Below are 14603 nucleotides of genomic sequence, written 5' to 3' on the forward strand. Positions count from 1 at the left end.
TGGAGACATGGACAGTCTACCATAAATAAATGTAGGACGGTCCTTAACGGAGTAAGGGTCTCTACAGATGTTCTAGATTTGATTAGGTTTCCACTCCGACATCTGCATCAAATCCAGTAATGTAACACATCCAGTTCAAATTCTCACACTCCGGAAAAATCATTCTGGATTTTTGTCCCTGTCGCAGAAAAAAATATTCACTAAAATAGCAAGCATGCATGGAAAAGCTGTGAATTAGCTGGTGCTAATACTTATGCGACAATGTTTGGAAATTTGCTGCATATCCATGGCAGATACCAGTGTGTCAGCCTCGGATTTCTGCTGCTAATTCTTCTAAAATCCTGAACATGTGAATATACCTGGATGACGTGCTAGGCTTTTTCTGTGTTTATCCTGCTTTAATAAACTAGGTGCTCGCATAGCATGGATATCCTTGTAAAGGAAAAATATTATTGTTTAATTTGAGGATAACGGTTTTTCGCAGTATGTAACCTATGTGAGAGCACTCACTTTAAAGAGGACCTTTCACCACTCCTGACATGTCTGCTTTAATGGCTCCATGCATTCCCCAAGGAATGGCAAATCATAGAGCCATAAGAACAGATGCTCCAGAATTATTACATGGGGCATGCATGAAACTATTAAAACGGGCATGTCAGGAGTGGTGACAGGTCCTCTTTAGGGCTACATGCACACGACAGTTAGTCAGTTAAAGGCCCGTCTCACTTCAGCAAGTGGCATTTACCATAAGGAAGTTAATACCAGGCTCTTACTAATGTATTGTGATTGTCCATATTGCCTCCTTCGCTGGCTGGGTTCATTTTTCTATCACATTATACACTTTTCGTTTCTATGGTTACGGATTCCCCTGCAAACCATCAGTGGTGGTTGTGCTTGTACACTATAGGAAAAAACACTAGCCCAAATGCGCTCCCATGGTCCCGGCCACCAGAGAGGCTGACTCTTTTTTCCTATAGTGTGCAAGCACGATCACCACTGATGGATTGCAGGGTGGCCTGTAACCATGGAAACGAGCAGTGTATAATGTGATGAACAAATGAATCCAGCCAGCAAAGAAAGCAATATGGACAATTGCAATACATTAGTAAGTTGCTTGTATTAACCTTCTCTACATGATAAATACCACTTACTGAAGTGAGACAACTCCTTTAAAAACTGATAAACTGTCCATTTTAAACAGACATTTTTTTTCACTGATGCCTTTCTGAGAAAAGGATGTTAAAAACGGATCCATTCAATTGTATGAGGGCAGTCTGTCAGTGAAAAAGACAAGATAGAACATGTTCTATTTTTTTTTTACGTCCGTTTTTCCCTGACCGTCAGCAGAAATCTTTAGTTAAAGTGTTATAGGCCTCATGCCCACGGCCGTTGTTTTGGTCCGCATCCGAGCCGCAGTTTTGGTGGCTCGGATGCTGACCCATTCCCTTCAATAGGGCCGCAAAAGATACTGTCCGCATCCGTTTCGCCGTTCCATGGCCCCGCAAAAAAAAACATAACCTGTCCTATTTTTGTCTGCGCTTTGCACACAAGAATAGGCAGTTATATTGAAGGCTGTCCGTGTTGTTCTGCAAATTGCAGAACGCGCACAGATGCCATCCGTGTTTTGCGGACCGCACAACGGTCATGTGCATGTAGCCTTAATGTTGGTCATTATTTATTGTGTTGTTTTTCCATTTTTTATTTAATAGCTCTGGGAACATTTTCTGCTGTGTTTGGTGATGAATGGAAGGAAAAAACTGATCGTGATTTTGTACAGGTAATATAAATTTATACGTGACTCGTGAAATTTTTCTTTATTTTTAAACAAGAGGGTTGTGGAGCAATACAATTTGCTGAGAGGAAAGACTAAATTAATATCTCTGTTTGGAGCTACTTGCGTAAAATCCAATGGATTTAGTACGTCTTTATGTGCTGCTGATCACCCGATGAATGAGTGAGTAAAACGCTTGTTCATCAAGAGATAGTCGTTCGTGCAGGCACCCCATTAATTGTTCCTGGGCAGCAGATCGTGCTGTGTAAACCAGGGTGGATTTGATTTAAATCAAACTGATTTACGCTACTTTCACGCTTGCGTTCATAGCGGATCCGTCTGGTGTCTGCACAGACGGATCCGCTCATATAATGCAGACGATGGGATCCGTTCAGAACGGATCCGTCTGCATTATATTTTAGAAAAAATTCCAAGTGTGAAAGTAGCTCAGACGGATCCGTCCAGACTTTACATTGAAAGTCAATTGGGGACAGATCCGTTTGGAAATTGAGCCATATTGTGTCAACTTCAAACGGATCCGTTCCCATTGACTTACATTGTAAGTCTGGACAGATCTGTTTGCCTCCGCACGGCCAGGCGGACACCCGAACGCTGCAAGCAGCGTTCAGGTGTCCGCCTGCGGAGCGGAGGCCAAACGCTGCCAGACTGATGCATTCTGAGCGGATCCGCATCCACTCAGAATGCATTAGGGCAGTACGGATGCGTTTGGGGCCGCTTGTGAGAGCCTTCAAACGGAACTCACAAGCGGAGCCCCGAATGCTAATGTGAAAGTAGCCTTAAATCACTAGTCAGTAAGGCTTGATTTAGGCTTGATTTAAATCATAGTTTTCTACATAAAGACTAATTCTAGTATAACTTATAATATACAAGTAGATTTTTAGAATAACAACTTTTCATATTAGTTTGGTTAGGTTGATTCTGTATTCATAGGTTTGTAGGAGTTAGGATTAAGGTCTTTTTCTCATCTCTGTTCATGTTATAACATTTTTGCTGTGAAGAAGAGGCATGTGATCTCTGCTGAGTCAAATTCAGTTTTGAGAACTGCAAAAGTAAACCAAGCATCTGTGATAATATCTTGTAGGCAGAGAAACTGCCCAATAATCTTACAAAAACCTCTGGAAGAGCATGACATTGTGAATGGATTAATGGAATTTATTTACCCAAAAAATTAAACCTATACAGCCTTATTCTACATAATTAATAAAACAAATCTTTATTTTATGATGGAATAACCTTTGGATGGTAATATATTTTCCTCATAAAGCACTTTATATATAAAAAAAAATCTAATTTAAATTAAATTTAAACTTTTTTTTTTTTTTTTTTTTTTCACTTTTTATAAAAAAAAATCATTCGATTTTTATCCACCCTGGTGTAAACAGCGATCTGCTGCCCAAAAACAATGATTCTGTATGGGGACAAGGATGGCAGTAGCGATCTCTCATCCTTATACTGTTAAGGAGATTGATGCATGTAAATGCGCCGTCTCCTTCACTGAAGGGGCAGCTGTCAAAAACGCTTTCTTCCCAACACTTGGCTGGTCCATCGGCCCATGTAAGCTTGTTTATCCTCAGGATAAGGCCAGACACAGACAGGCGAGTTGAATGTGATAGACTTGCAACCTGCGTCAGTGAGGTACCGTTCTGACCTCTGCTCCTCTAACAGGATCGCACAGCGTTATACTGACTTATAATGCTGTTGGTATAATACAATACATTCCATATAATACAATACATGCGAGTTTCACATTCAACTTGCTCGTCTGTGCCTGGCCTAAGTCGGCAATATCAGACTGTCAGGTGTTCCCTGACGGTCAGCTCTTTGAAGGGGTAACCTGGCTAGTACCAGTATGCCGTCTCACTTAGAGGCACATGACCACCACTGCTAGATTGCCGTGTGGTTGTAACTCCTGGAAAATGATCAGTATACACTGCGATGGAAAAATGAATCCAGCCAGCAAAAGAGGTAATATGGACCATCACAATACATTAGTAAGTGCCTTGTATTAACCTTCTCTACATGATGAATGCTATTTGCTGCAGTTACAAAACCTGTTTAAGAAAATTTCTTTACGGAAGCCACGTGACGACGTTTGGTTAAAGGGATTCTGTCAGCTAGGTTTAGCCTATAGAGCTGCGGACATGTGCTGCTTGATCGCCGCTAGCACTTCCACAATATACACTCCCCATAGCTCCGAATGCTTTTATTCAGTAAAAAAACAAAAAACATTTGATATACAGTGCTCCAGACTAAAAAAAATATCTAGTAGCCATAGGCTCCTGAACTTAAAAATTTAGGAGCCAAATTAAAAAAATGTTAGTTGCCAAATCGAAACCAAATCAAAATTTTGGTATCGAGACAACACTACGCGTAGGGTTGTTTCGATACAAAAATTTTGAATCGCTTTCATCACCATAAAAAAGTATTGCAATATTCAATACCATGCGTGCATTTTGTGTTTTATGAAACATTTGTCCCATAATAGAACAGACCTATCCTATTTTGCGGGGTGACAAAAAAAAAAGGCGAATCGCATGGTTTTTATTTATTTATTTATGTTACGGCGCTCACCGCATTGGAGATATTTTTTAATAGTTTGGACTTTTCGGACACATCGCTATGTAATGTTTGCCGGAATCAAATAGCCGGCACGCGACCTCTATGACAGAGAGCTGTGATCCGCTGCAGTTAACCCCTCAGGTGTCGGCTATTTGATTCCGGCACCCGCCTCTTGTATATGTATTAACAGGGTGGTTATCTTCATTGGTGGCGCAGTGGCCACAGCCCCTCCCCTCCTCCTGCAGTCTCTCTTCTTATTGGCGGCAGCAGCACAGGGGGAGGGAGAGACTCCTTCTCCACTGCGCTGCTGAGAAAAACATCTGCGGCGGGGCAGAGAACTATCATCTCCTGTGCCCCGCCGCTGCATTCAACTGCAGAGCTGCGGCAGCGGGTCTAGTCGCAAATGGTGACAAGACTAAAAAGTCTTGTCGCCATTTGTAAATTCTAAGTCGCATTGGCGACCATTTTGTTGCTATCTGGAGCCCTGGATATATATGCAAATGAGGCAAGTAAGGAACTCAGCACCGCCCTCATCCTCCGAATCTCCTGCTTGCTTTCCCGATGTCACACAGTTAGTGCCGTAATCTTGTGCATGCGTGAGTACGCCGTATGTCAGTTACGCAATGATGATGTTCTTTCACTGTGCTGGCATCTGCCTCAGGGAACGATGTGCACATGCGCTAGCTGTTATGCTGCGCAAGATTAAGGCACTCTGTGTGACGTCGGGGGAGCAAGCAGGAGATTCGGCGGAAGAGGGTGGTGCTGGGCTCCTGAAACGTTGGTAACAGTCCCTTGGGCTCCTTACTTGCCTCGTGTGTGTGTGTGTATGTATGTATGTGTGTGTATGTGTGTATGTATGTATGTATGTATATATATATATATATATGTGTGTATATGTGTATATGTGTGTGTGTGTGTATGTATGTGTGTATATATATATATATATATATATCTCTCTATTCTCCTATCTCTATCTCAAATCAGTTTTTTTGACTGAATAAAAGCACTTGGAGCTATGGGAAATGAATATTATGGACATGCTAGCAGTACATGTCCGCAGCTCTATAGGCTAAACCAAGCTCCCTTTTAAATATAGATATTGACATAGAAAATTTAAAATGACCAACAAAAATTCTTTCAAAATATGTTAAACATAAAAATTTGATTTTTAAACAACATTTTGTGATGACACATCCCTTTAAGGTGTTAACTGACAGCCATGGGCCTAACAAATATGCCAAGGTCCATCATGAGACCATCCTGTGCATTTTATTATTATTATTACTATTAATTATTATTTAGTATAGGCATAGAATGCCTTGCAGCATCAGTAACAAAAATGAGAATGTGGTCAGGCCAAAAAACTGCTGCATTCTGAAGCCCAAAATTTGCCTTTCTCGCCCAGTTTCCTTGGGGGACACAGAAGACCTTGGGTATAGCTCATCTCCATAGGAGGCGTGACACTAAGTGAAAACTGTTAAGCCCCTCCTCCACAGCTATACCCTCAGCCTGGAGAGAGAGACTGCCAGTTTTTGCTTAGTGTCCAAGGAGGCAAGACACTCCCTGCTACTGCAGGGCTGATTCTCCTTGTTTAAATTTTGATTTTTACTTTTTTCTTTTCTTTTTGTTCCAGATCATCAGGGACAACAGAGTCGCACTAGACCTCTCTGTTTCTCCCGGGGTCGAGCTGCGCCAGTGCCGGTCATCCGCACTGCTGCCTCCCCCACAGAAGGCAAGGTGGACCAGGGCAGCCCAGCTCCCCTGTATCCCGCCAGCGCAAGGGTCGCCCGCACGCCAAGCCCCTCTTCCAGCGTCCTGCCACTACGGTGCCAGTAGCTGAAGGGGCGACCCTGCTGGAATGGACCGAGGGTGAAGACGGCTATGGTGAGAGATTGGCTTCTCCAGCCCTACGACCCCCCCCTTTCCACCACCACCACCACCACCCGGTCTCCTGCGGGCCTAACCCCCCCCCCCCCCCCCCCCATGGCCCATACTGTGCCTCTCTGAACAGCTTTCATAGCTGTGATGGTGAATGCCTTGCCTCTGATGGCAGAGGTCATGAGTTCGAATCCCTGGACAAACCTTAACCCTTCCACTGAGGCCCCTGGGGTGCCGCAGGGCGGCAATCTGCTCCCTGCTCCCCCCCCTCCCCCTCCTGGCCCCATAGGACATGCAGCTGCTGTCCCCCTTTATCTTTTGATGTCCCGCCGGTATATGATACTACGCGGGCACCCGATCTCGGGGTCCCCCCATCTCCTTACCGGAGCGTTGCTCAGGGCCTGGGGCCCGCTCCTGACAGACCTCGCCTCCGGCCGGCATGGACATTCCGGTGCGGCCGGGCGCCGCAATGACCTGCTGGGCCGCCATCGGGCCTGCGGGGCCGCAATTCCGGCACTCCATTTGGGCCCGACTCTTCCGGCCTGCGGGGTGGGCTCCCGCGGCCGGTTTAATGCGCCGCTCCGCCTCAGTCCCGGCGGTATATAATACTATGCGGCCCCGGTCGGCCGGGCGCCGCACAAATTTAGGCCCCGGCTTTACGGCCTACTAGGCCGCGAAAGTCTGGCCTTTGTTGGAGGGGGCGGGTACTTCTCCAGGCGCGAATTCTTCCCGCCTGGGGCTTCCTCCGCCCCCAGTGGATCGCAGCGCCGGCCCCCAGGCCGGCTCCCTGTTAACCCTTTGGGTGCAGGCCGGCTCCCAATGGGCCTGTATGGTTGGCCACCCCTTTTTTCTCTTGCATCAAGAGAATCTGTGCCCTATATGGTGGTTCCCCTTTAGCCTCAGAGAGGCTGTTTTAAATAAAAAAAAAAAAAAAAAAAAAAATGAAATAATAATGAATGGGCAGATGTCTGGCAGATTCATGTGGGCTGCGCAGGCCGCTGCAGCCTCATCGCAGTGGTGCTGCCTGTCTGCATGCCCCCCTTCCATAGGCGGCATGGTTTCGCGCTCCCAGCCTGCGTCGCTGCCAGGTGCATTTACCCTTTTGGGCGGTTTCTTGCCCTCTCCCGGGATGCAGCGCGGGCCAGGTGCATGCGGTCAGTTCTGTGGGCGGCATTCGTCACCCTCTCCGGGTATGGTGCCTGCCATGGGCATGGCCCCCCCCCTCCCAGGCGGGATACTGCACTCTCCCTGGCTGCGGGCTGGCCCTGTGTGTGACCTTCTTGGGCGCGGTGCTGGCCATGTGCACGACCCCCTTCCATAGGCGGAACGCTGCACTCTCGCTGGATTCGCTGCCAGCCGTGTGCGTGACCCCCTTCCATGGGCGGAATACTGCACTCTCACCGGATACGGTGCTGGCCATGTGCACGTCCCCCTTCCATAGGCGGAACGCTGCACTCTCACTGGATTCGCTGCCAGCCGTGTGCGTGACCCCCTTCCATAGGCGGAATACTGCACTCTCACCGGATACGGTGCTGGCCATGTGCACGTCCCCCTTCCATAGGCGGAACGCAGCACTCTCACTGGATTCGCTGCCGGCCGTGTGCGTGACCAACTTCCATAGGCGGAATACTGCACCCTCACCGGATACGGTACTGGCCATGTGCACGTCCCCCTTCCATTGGCGGAACGCAGCACTCTCGCTGGATTCGCGGTCGACCATGTGCGTGACCCCCTTCCATTGGCGGAACGCTATACTCTCACTGGATTTGTTGCCGATCATGTGCATGTCCCCCTTTTATTAGGCGGAAGTCTGCACTCTCACCGGATGCGGTACTGGCCAGGTGCACGACACGCTTCCATAGGCGGAACGCTGCACTTTCACTGGATTTGCGGCTGACCATAGGCATGACCCCCTTCCATAGGTGGTATGCTGCACTCTCATTGGATTCGCTGCCGGCCTTGGGCACGCCTCCTTCCCTCAGGCGGCATGCATACACTCCCTCTGTCTGTGGTTGTTCTCTCGCCGGTGCGTTGCTGGCCATGTGCATGAACCCCTTCCATGGCGGGGTGCTTGCACTCTCGCTGGATCCGCTGTCAGCCATGTGCATGGCCCCTCTTCCGTGGGCGGTGTACGCACTCTCACTGGATTCGCATTCGCTGCCGGCCATGGGCATGCCTCCCTTCCTCAGGCGACATACACACATTCTCACTGACTGTGTTTGTCTCTCGCCAGTACGTTGCTGGTTATGTGCATGACTCCCGTACATGGCAGGGTGCTCTCACTCTCCCTGGATGAGATGCTGGCCATGTGCATGACGCCCGCTGCACGTGCAAGCGGGCGTCATGTTTACTCATCGCACCAGCGCCGTACATGGGTGGAACGCTTGCACTCCCATTGGATTCGGTGCTGGCCTTGTGTGTGACCACCCCTCATTCCATGGGCGGACCTTTGCACGCTCATGAGATTCACGGCTGTCCTTGTACGTGCTGTGCTGGACTTGTACATGTCCCCTTCATTGGCGGAGTGGTTGCACTCTCACAAAGTTCGGTGTTGGGGGAATTATTGCACGCTCTCTTAATGCTAGGATAACCCTGTGCATGTCCCCCTTTCACTAGGTGGACCTCCTGCGCTCCTGCAGGATTGTATGGTATGTCCTATGTCTCTGGAGTAGGTACGGCCTTAGGCGTCACCCCCTTTTGGGGTGGGCCTTTGCATTCTTGCCGACTGCAGTTTGCCAGGTACATTTCCCCTCTTTCGGGGCGGACTGCTTACGTTCCATCGCGTGCCATGCTAGGCTTATGCATAACTCCCTTTCAGGTTGCACTTTGCACTTCCATAGATGCTGGGGCACTCTGTGGCTGGCCCTCTTCTCTGAGTGTCTTTTTTGCAGGGAGCGGCCGTTCTTGTGCGTTGTTTGGGCCGTTTCTGCCTTCTCCTCCCGTAGGTGGGTTGGCCTTCTCACTGCTTACGGGGCTGCTCGTACGTATGCTTCCCCTCCTTCCTGCGACATCCCTTTGTTCTCTTGGGTTACTTGCCGCAAGCCTTGCACTCGTCTCTACAGAGATCGTTCTGTCCACCTGACCCGGAGGGCTCTGTGCTCTCTACTGCACCGAGCTGGGTGGTACTCATTCATTTCGTTGGCCCTTCCTCCCGGGAAGTGTTCGTGGTTCCTAGATGCGTGCTGTTGTCTGCAGCGCCCCTCGGATTCTTCGTTGGCTCTGGCGGGACTATGGTTCCTTCGCCTATTACCATTTCCTCCTCTTCGGATGCAGTGTGGTATGAGTCCTTCCTCTTGGCGCCCTCTACGCTTCGGTCTGATCTGCTACCAGGTTCGGGCCACTCTTCTCGGGTAGATCACCCAACTTCTCTTGGATGCTCTATTACCCAGGTCCGGAGGACTTCCACCTTGGGTTCTTCAGGGTATTTGCCTTCTGCGAGGCGGTGAACCTGGCGTCTCACAGTGTAGCAGGGTTCTGCTTTTGGGCTGTCCTATGACTTCCCTGCTGCCCACTCCTCCTTTCGGTTGGGGGGTGTGATGCCGGCCTCTGTCTCGACTACCTTGTCTCGCCGGCTCTGTTTGGCTCCCCGTTCGGTACAGATCACGCCGATGTGGCTTCTGCCCGGCCAGGCTTCAGAGGCTGTTCCTTCACTGTCCTCCCCTCTGGGGGGAGCATGGTTGTTCATGTGGATGGTTCCGGTGTTCCTTTGGTCTCGTACTGTCTCCCTTGTTCACACTGGCTGTATTTGCTGTGTGCCTCTTGCTGGGTCTACCGCGTTCTGTCCTCCCGCTGGGTGCAGATTGCGTTTTCCATTCTAGGCTATGGTCCTGCTGTAGACTTACCTTCTTGGTAACTTGGGGGGACTGCCCTTCGGTCCAGATTGTCCTGTCTTGTCCTGGCATCTGGCGGATGCTGGGCGGACCCTTCGGTTCCCTTCCGTCTGTCCTTCTGCTCCCCCACTCCGGGTGGATACGGGACAACGTTGCTCGGAGGCCGACGGGACCAGTTTTTGCCGACCCTTCTGCCCGTGTTACTGGTCTGCGCCTGGTCACATTGGGTTTTTATCCGCTTGCCCAGGTGACTCCAGCGGGCTCGCTACTGTTCGCTCCTGGCTGTGTTTCGTCCAGGTTCTGTCGTTGGACTTAGGGTTTTTTGTCTGGGTGTCGGTGGGTAGCTGGGCATTCCCCACTCTGCCCTTCTCCCCCCCATGGTTCTGTCTTTCTCCAGTCCGGCCTGGACCTGGGACTGGGACTCCTTTGCTTGAAGTGTCAAGTGTCGGCGCTGTCCTTCCTCTTCCAGCGTTCCCCGGCCCTCGGGGCATGTCCAGACCTTCTTCCTCGGAGTGGCTCTTTGGTTCCTCTGTACTGTACTCTCGGCGCTCCATTCTTGTCCTTGGAGCCGTTACAGGAGTTCTCTCTACCCCTTCTGTCCTGTACGGTTGTGTTCCGTATCAGTCGTGTCTCTGACGGGTGCCGGAATGGCCCCTTTTTTTGTTACGAGCTTTGTCTTTTCCAGGACAGGGCTGTTCTGCATCCCGTTTCTTCCTTCCTTCCTTCCTTCCTTCCTTCCTTCTGAAGGTGGTGTTTGCCTTTCGCTTCAACACCTCACCTATTTGGACGTTGTTTGGGCCTTGCCGTTTTTACTTGGAGATCTCCGACTCTTGCAGTCGTTCGGCCTCTTGGGTTTCCAGGAGGGCTGTGCATAGGGTTGACAGACTCCAGGGTGGTTTTCCTCCGCTTGTTCAGATTGGCTATTGCTGAGGTTACCGCACCAAGGGCAGGATTCTGTCTTTGGTGTCACCGTTCCTTTCACCAGAGCGGTCGGTGCCTCCTGGGCCGGAGGCATTGGGCTTCGGCCGTGCATTTGGGCACGGCGGCCACAGGTCTGCCTTGCACGCCTTACTGAGTTCTACAGGGTGCATACTCTGACTTTGGCAGATGCTGCCTTACCCCGCCTGGGTTTACAGGCGGCGGTTCATTGATGCCTTTCGGGTGCTTCACCTTGGTGCTGTGGTCCCTCCCCCTTTTGGACTGCTTTTGAACGTCCCAAGGTCTTCTGTGTCCCCCAAGGAAACTGGGCGAGAAAACGAGATTTTTGTATAACTTACCAGTAAAATCTCTTTCTCGCTCTTTCCTTGGGGGACACAGCACCCACCCATTCATTGTTTTTTCTCTGTACGTTTTCCAAGTTTTTGTTACCCGTTGGGTAGTTGGCTTGTTGGTTCCTTGTTGGACTTTGCCTTTTCTCACTGCTTGGACACGCAACTGGCAGTCTCTCTCTCCAGGCTGAGGGTATAGCTGTGGAGGAGGGGCTTAACAGTTTTCACTTAGTGTCACGCCTCCTATGGAGATGAGCTATACCCAAGGTCTTCTGTGTCCCCCAAGGAAAGAGCGAGAAAGAGATTTTACTGGTAAGTTATACAAAAATCTCGTTTTTAGGGGTTGGCTTATCTCATACATTTTGGAGATAGAAGCGGGAACCAAGTGTGGAATTGATGGCATAGCCTAGAAATATTCCATCAATGTATGAGAGAACCGCTTTAAAGGGAACCGGTCACCAGGATTTTGTGTATAGAGCTGAGGACATGGGTTGCTAGATGGCCGCTAGCACATCCGCAATACCAAGTCCCCATAGCTCTGTGTGCTTTTATTGTGTAAAAAAAACCTGATTTGATTCATATGCAAATTAACCTTAGATAAGTCCTGTATCTGAGAAGAGTCAGGGACAGGACTCATCTCAGGTTAATTTGCATATGTATCAAATTGTTTTTTTACACAATAAAAGCACACAGAGCTATGGGGACTGGGTATTGCGGATGTGCCTAGCGGCCATCTAGCATCCCATGTCCTCAGCTCTATACACAAAATGCCGGTGACAGGTTCCCTTTAATATCTTTGAAACTCATTTGAAAACGAACTAGGGCATTTATGCTGAGGGTACTATTTGAAGTCTGTTTTCCTTGAGTCTTTGTTGGGGTAGTTTGAGCCCAATTTATCAAATGATATGTTTGATAAATTTGATGCATCTTTACACCTAACACTTTTGTCTAGAAGCGCCACTCCGGTTTTTCAATGCCACCCCCCTACTGGAGTGAGTTTGCGACTTTTATAAAAAGTCAGTGATACATCTGGAGTGAAACTCGCTAACATGGGTAACCATGTCCACCTTACCACCCACTTTTCAAAACTGGAGCAAGTGGTGTAAATTGTTTGCGCAGTGGTTTTAACTCCGGCAGGCTGTTCCCTGCTGGATCTCTGTAACGCTGGTGTGAAACTAACTTTTGTGGTGATTTGATGATAATAACTTAATTTATCTGTTGTGTTAAGTAAATGTTGTTACTTTTTCTAATTTTTAGTTCTGGAAGGATATTGTTGATGACAATGAAGTACGTGACCTCATATATGACAAATGTGGATCTCAAGGTGGGGTAACATTTTCATGTTAGTTTTGTGTCGTTTTTGCAGTTGTCATGGCCAAATAAATTTAACGGATAAAATTTGTGAATTAGCTTGGTATTTTTATTTTATAATTAATTCGCACAATCAGGGGTAAATTTATTTTGTTTTGCAGAAGGCACATCTCCAGAATCCTTATGGGACTCATTATTTCACCCTCCTAGAAAGCTGGGCATTAATGATATTGAAGGACAGCGTGTTCTCCAGATAGCAGTAATTTTGCGCAATCTTTCCTTTGAAGAGAGCAATGTTAAACTTCTGGCAGCTAATCGGACTTGTCTCCGCTTCTTGTTACTGTCTGCTCATAGTCACTTTATTTCTCTCCGGCAACTGGGACTTGATACATTGGGGAACATAGCAGCAGAGGTAAGATGTATTTAAGTGCTTCCTTCTCCCATGTGCTGCTGAGAGCAGCACGCTCCATGTTCTCTGATACTAGACTGTGCAATAGCGAAGACTAGTATTGAAAAAGGGCATCGAGTTTGATACCAGACAAAAGTATCGATTGGGTATTGAAAACTCGATACCCGAAACAACCCTAGTGTGGACCCTCTGTGTCACTGAATGGCTTTGTCTTACGGCTACTTCTAAGGGCGTTATCTACGTTGCCCACTTTTACCCCTATACAGGGCACCACCAGCATAGGTTCAATGCAAGAATCAGGCAGCAAATGGTCAACTCCAGTAAACAAGCAGATGTCTGGCAAACAAATGAAACCACAGCACACATTTTAATGAACTAGAAAGCTAGGAACCTATTGCTCAGGCATTCTCCCACAGGGAAAGATGCCTTAAATACCAGTAGGAGGTGAGCCATATACCAGGGACAATTTGGGGCATGCGCGTGCAGGACCTTTAAAAGTCAAGGAGCACACGCATGTGCGCCTAAAGGGTAGAGAACAGGTGCAAGCAAGATTAGACAGGTGTCATAGGCCTGCAGGAGGGAGAAAGTCCATTGCAGCACTGCTCTGGTGCCTATGCCTGCTGGTAAGGTGTAGGAGGACAATGCCAGAGGTTACCATCTTAGTGGCCATGACCACCAGGAGCAGAGTGTTGCTGGGGAGGAGGGAACATGGATCGCCAGTGTTACAGTCTTTAATGCAATTTGATATTTGCTGCTGTGTACCTTTTTTTTATATCTATGTGAATGAAATTCCTGCTTGGAGAATGCATTAGGTCAACCCTCGCGTTTGTCTTTCCACCACAGCTCCAGTTAGATCCTGTTGATTTCAAAACCACTCACCTAATGTTCCACACTATAACAAAATGCCTAATGTCTCGGGATAGATTCCTAAAAATGAGAGGTAAACCTTTTACTTATCCTTATTCATAAAAGATCTACTGTATTTTTAGTAACTGCTTTAAGACACTCTTTTTGTTACATTCCTAGGCATGGAAATCTTAAGTAACTTATGTAAGGCTGACGATAATGGAGTTCTTATTTGTGAGTATGTGGATCAGGACAGCTACAAGGAAATTATATGTCATCTTTCTCTACCGGATGTACTACTTGTAATCTCGACTCTTGAGGTGCTCTATATGCTTACGGAACTGGGAGAAATGGCCTGTGTGAAGATAGCAAACGTAGAGCGAAGCATAGGTAAAATTTGTTCATAGCATGCTGGTGTTGTGGTTTAGTATTACATTATGTTAAATTGCCTTTATTTAAAATTATAAAAGTTATGGTTGAGATTTATACCCCCCCCCATGTCACATTCAGTGTAGTAAAAAAAATAGTCACAAACCTGCACCTCAATCTAGGGCCCCATTGTGTGAAGCGAAGCTATAAATAGACACCTGCTTCAGCTTCCATCAGTGTCTGTCCAGACGCTGTGCTAAGCAGGGACTCGTCCGTTCTGGGCACTATTGCGCCAACAGCAACAACAATGGAGGCAGACACCACACTGCTGCTGCCATAAT

At 48.1% G+C, this 14603-nt stretch overlaps 1 protein-coding gene across 2 annotated transcripts in view; it reads left to right on the forward strand.

The window, feature by feature from the left end:
• ARID2 (AT-rich interaction domain 2) overlaps window positions 1-14603 on the forward strand; it is a 101929-nt gene that overhangs the window by 38170 nt on the left and 49156 nt on the right. For both annotated transcript variants that reach the window (XM_044280378.1, XM_044280379.1), the window contains exons 6-10: window positions 1710-1777; window positions 12585-12651; window positions 12800-13050; window positions 13891-13987; window positions 14074-14283. In XM_044280378.1, the coding sequence (XP_044136313.1) occupies window positions 1710-1777; window positions 12585-12651; window positions 12800-13050; window positions 13891-13987; window positions 14074-14283 (693 nt within the window). The remainder of the gene's footprint in view (window positions 1-1709; window positions 1778-12584; window positions 12652-12799; window positions 13051-13890; window positions 13988-14073; window positions 14284-14603) is intronic.

This window comes from Bufo gargarizans, chromosome 2, assembly GCF_014858855.1.
Source record: "Bufo gargarizans isolate SCDJY-AF-19 chromosome 2, ASM1485885v1, whole genome shotgun sequence".
Lineage (NCBI taxonomy): Eukaryota > Metazoa > Chordata > Amphibia > Anura > Bufonidae > Bufo > Bufo gargarizans.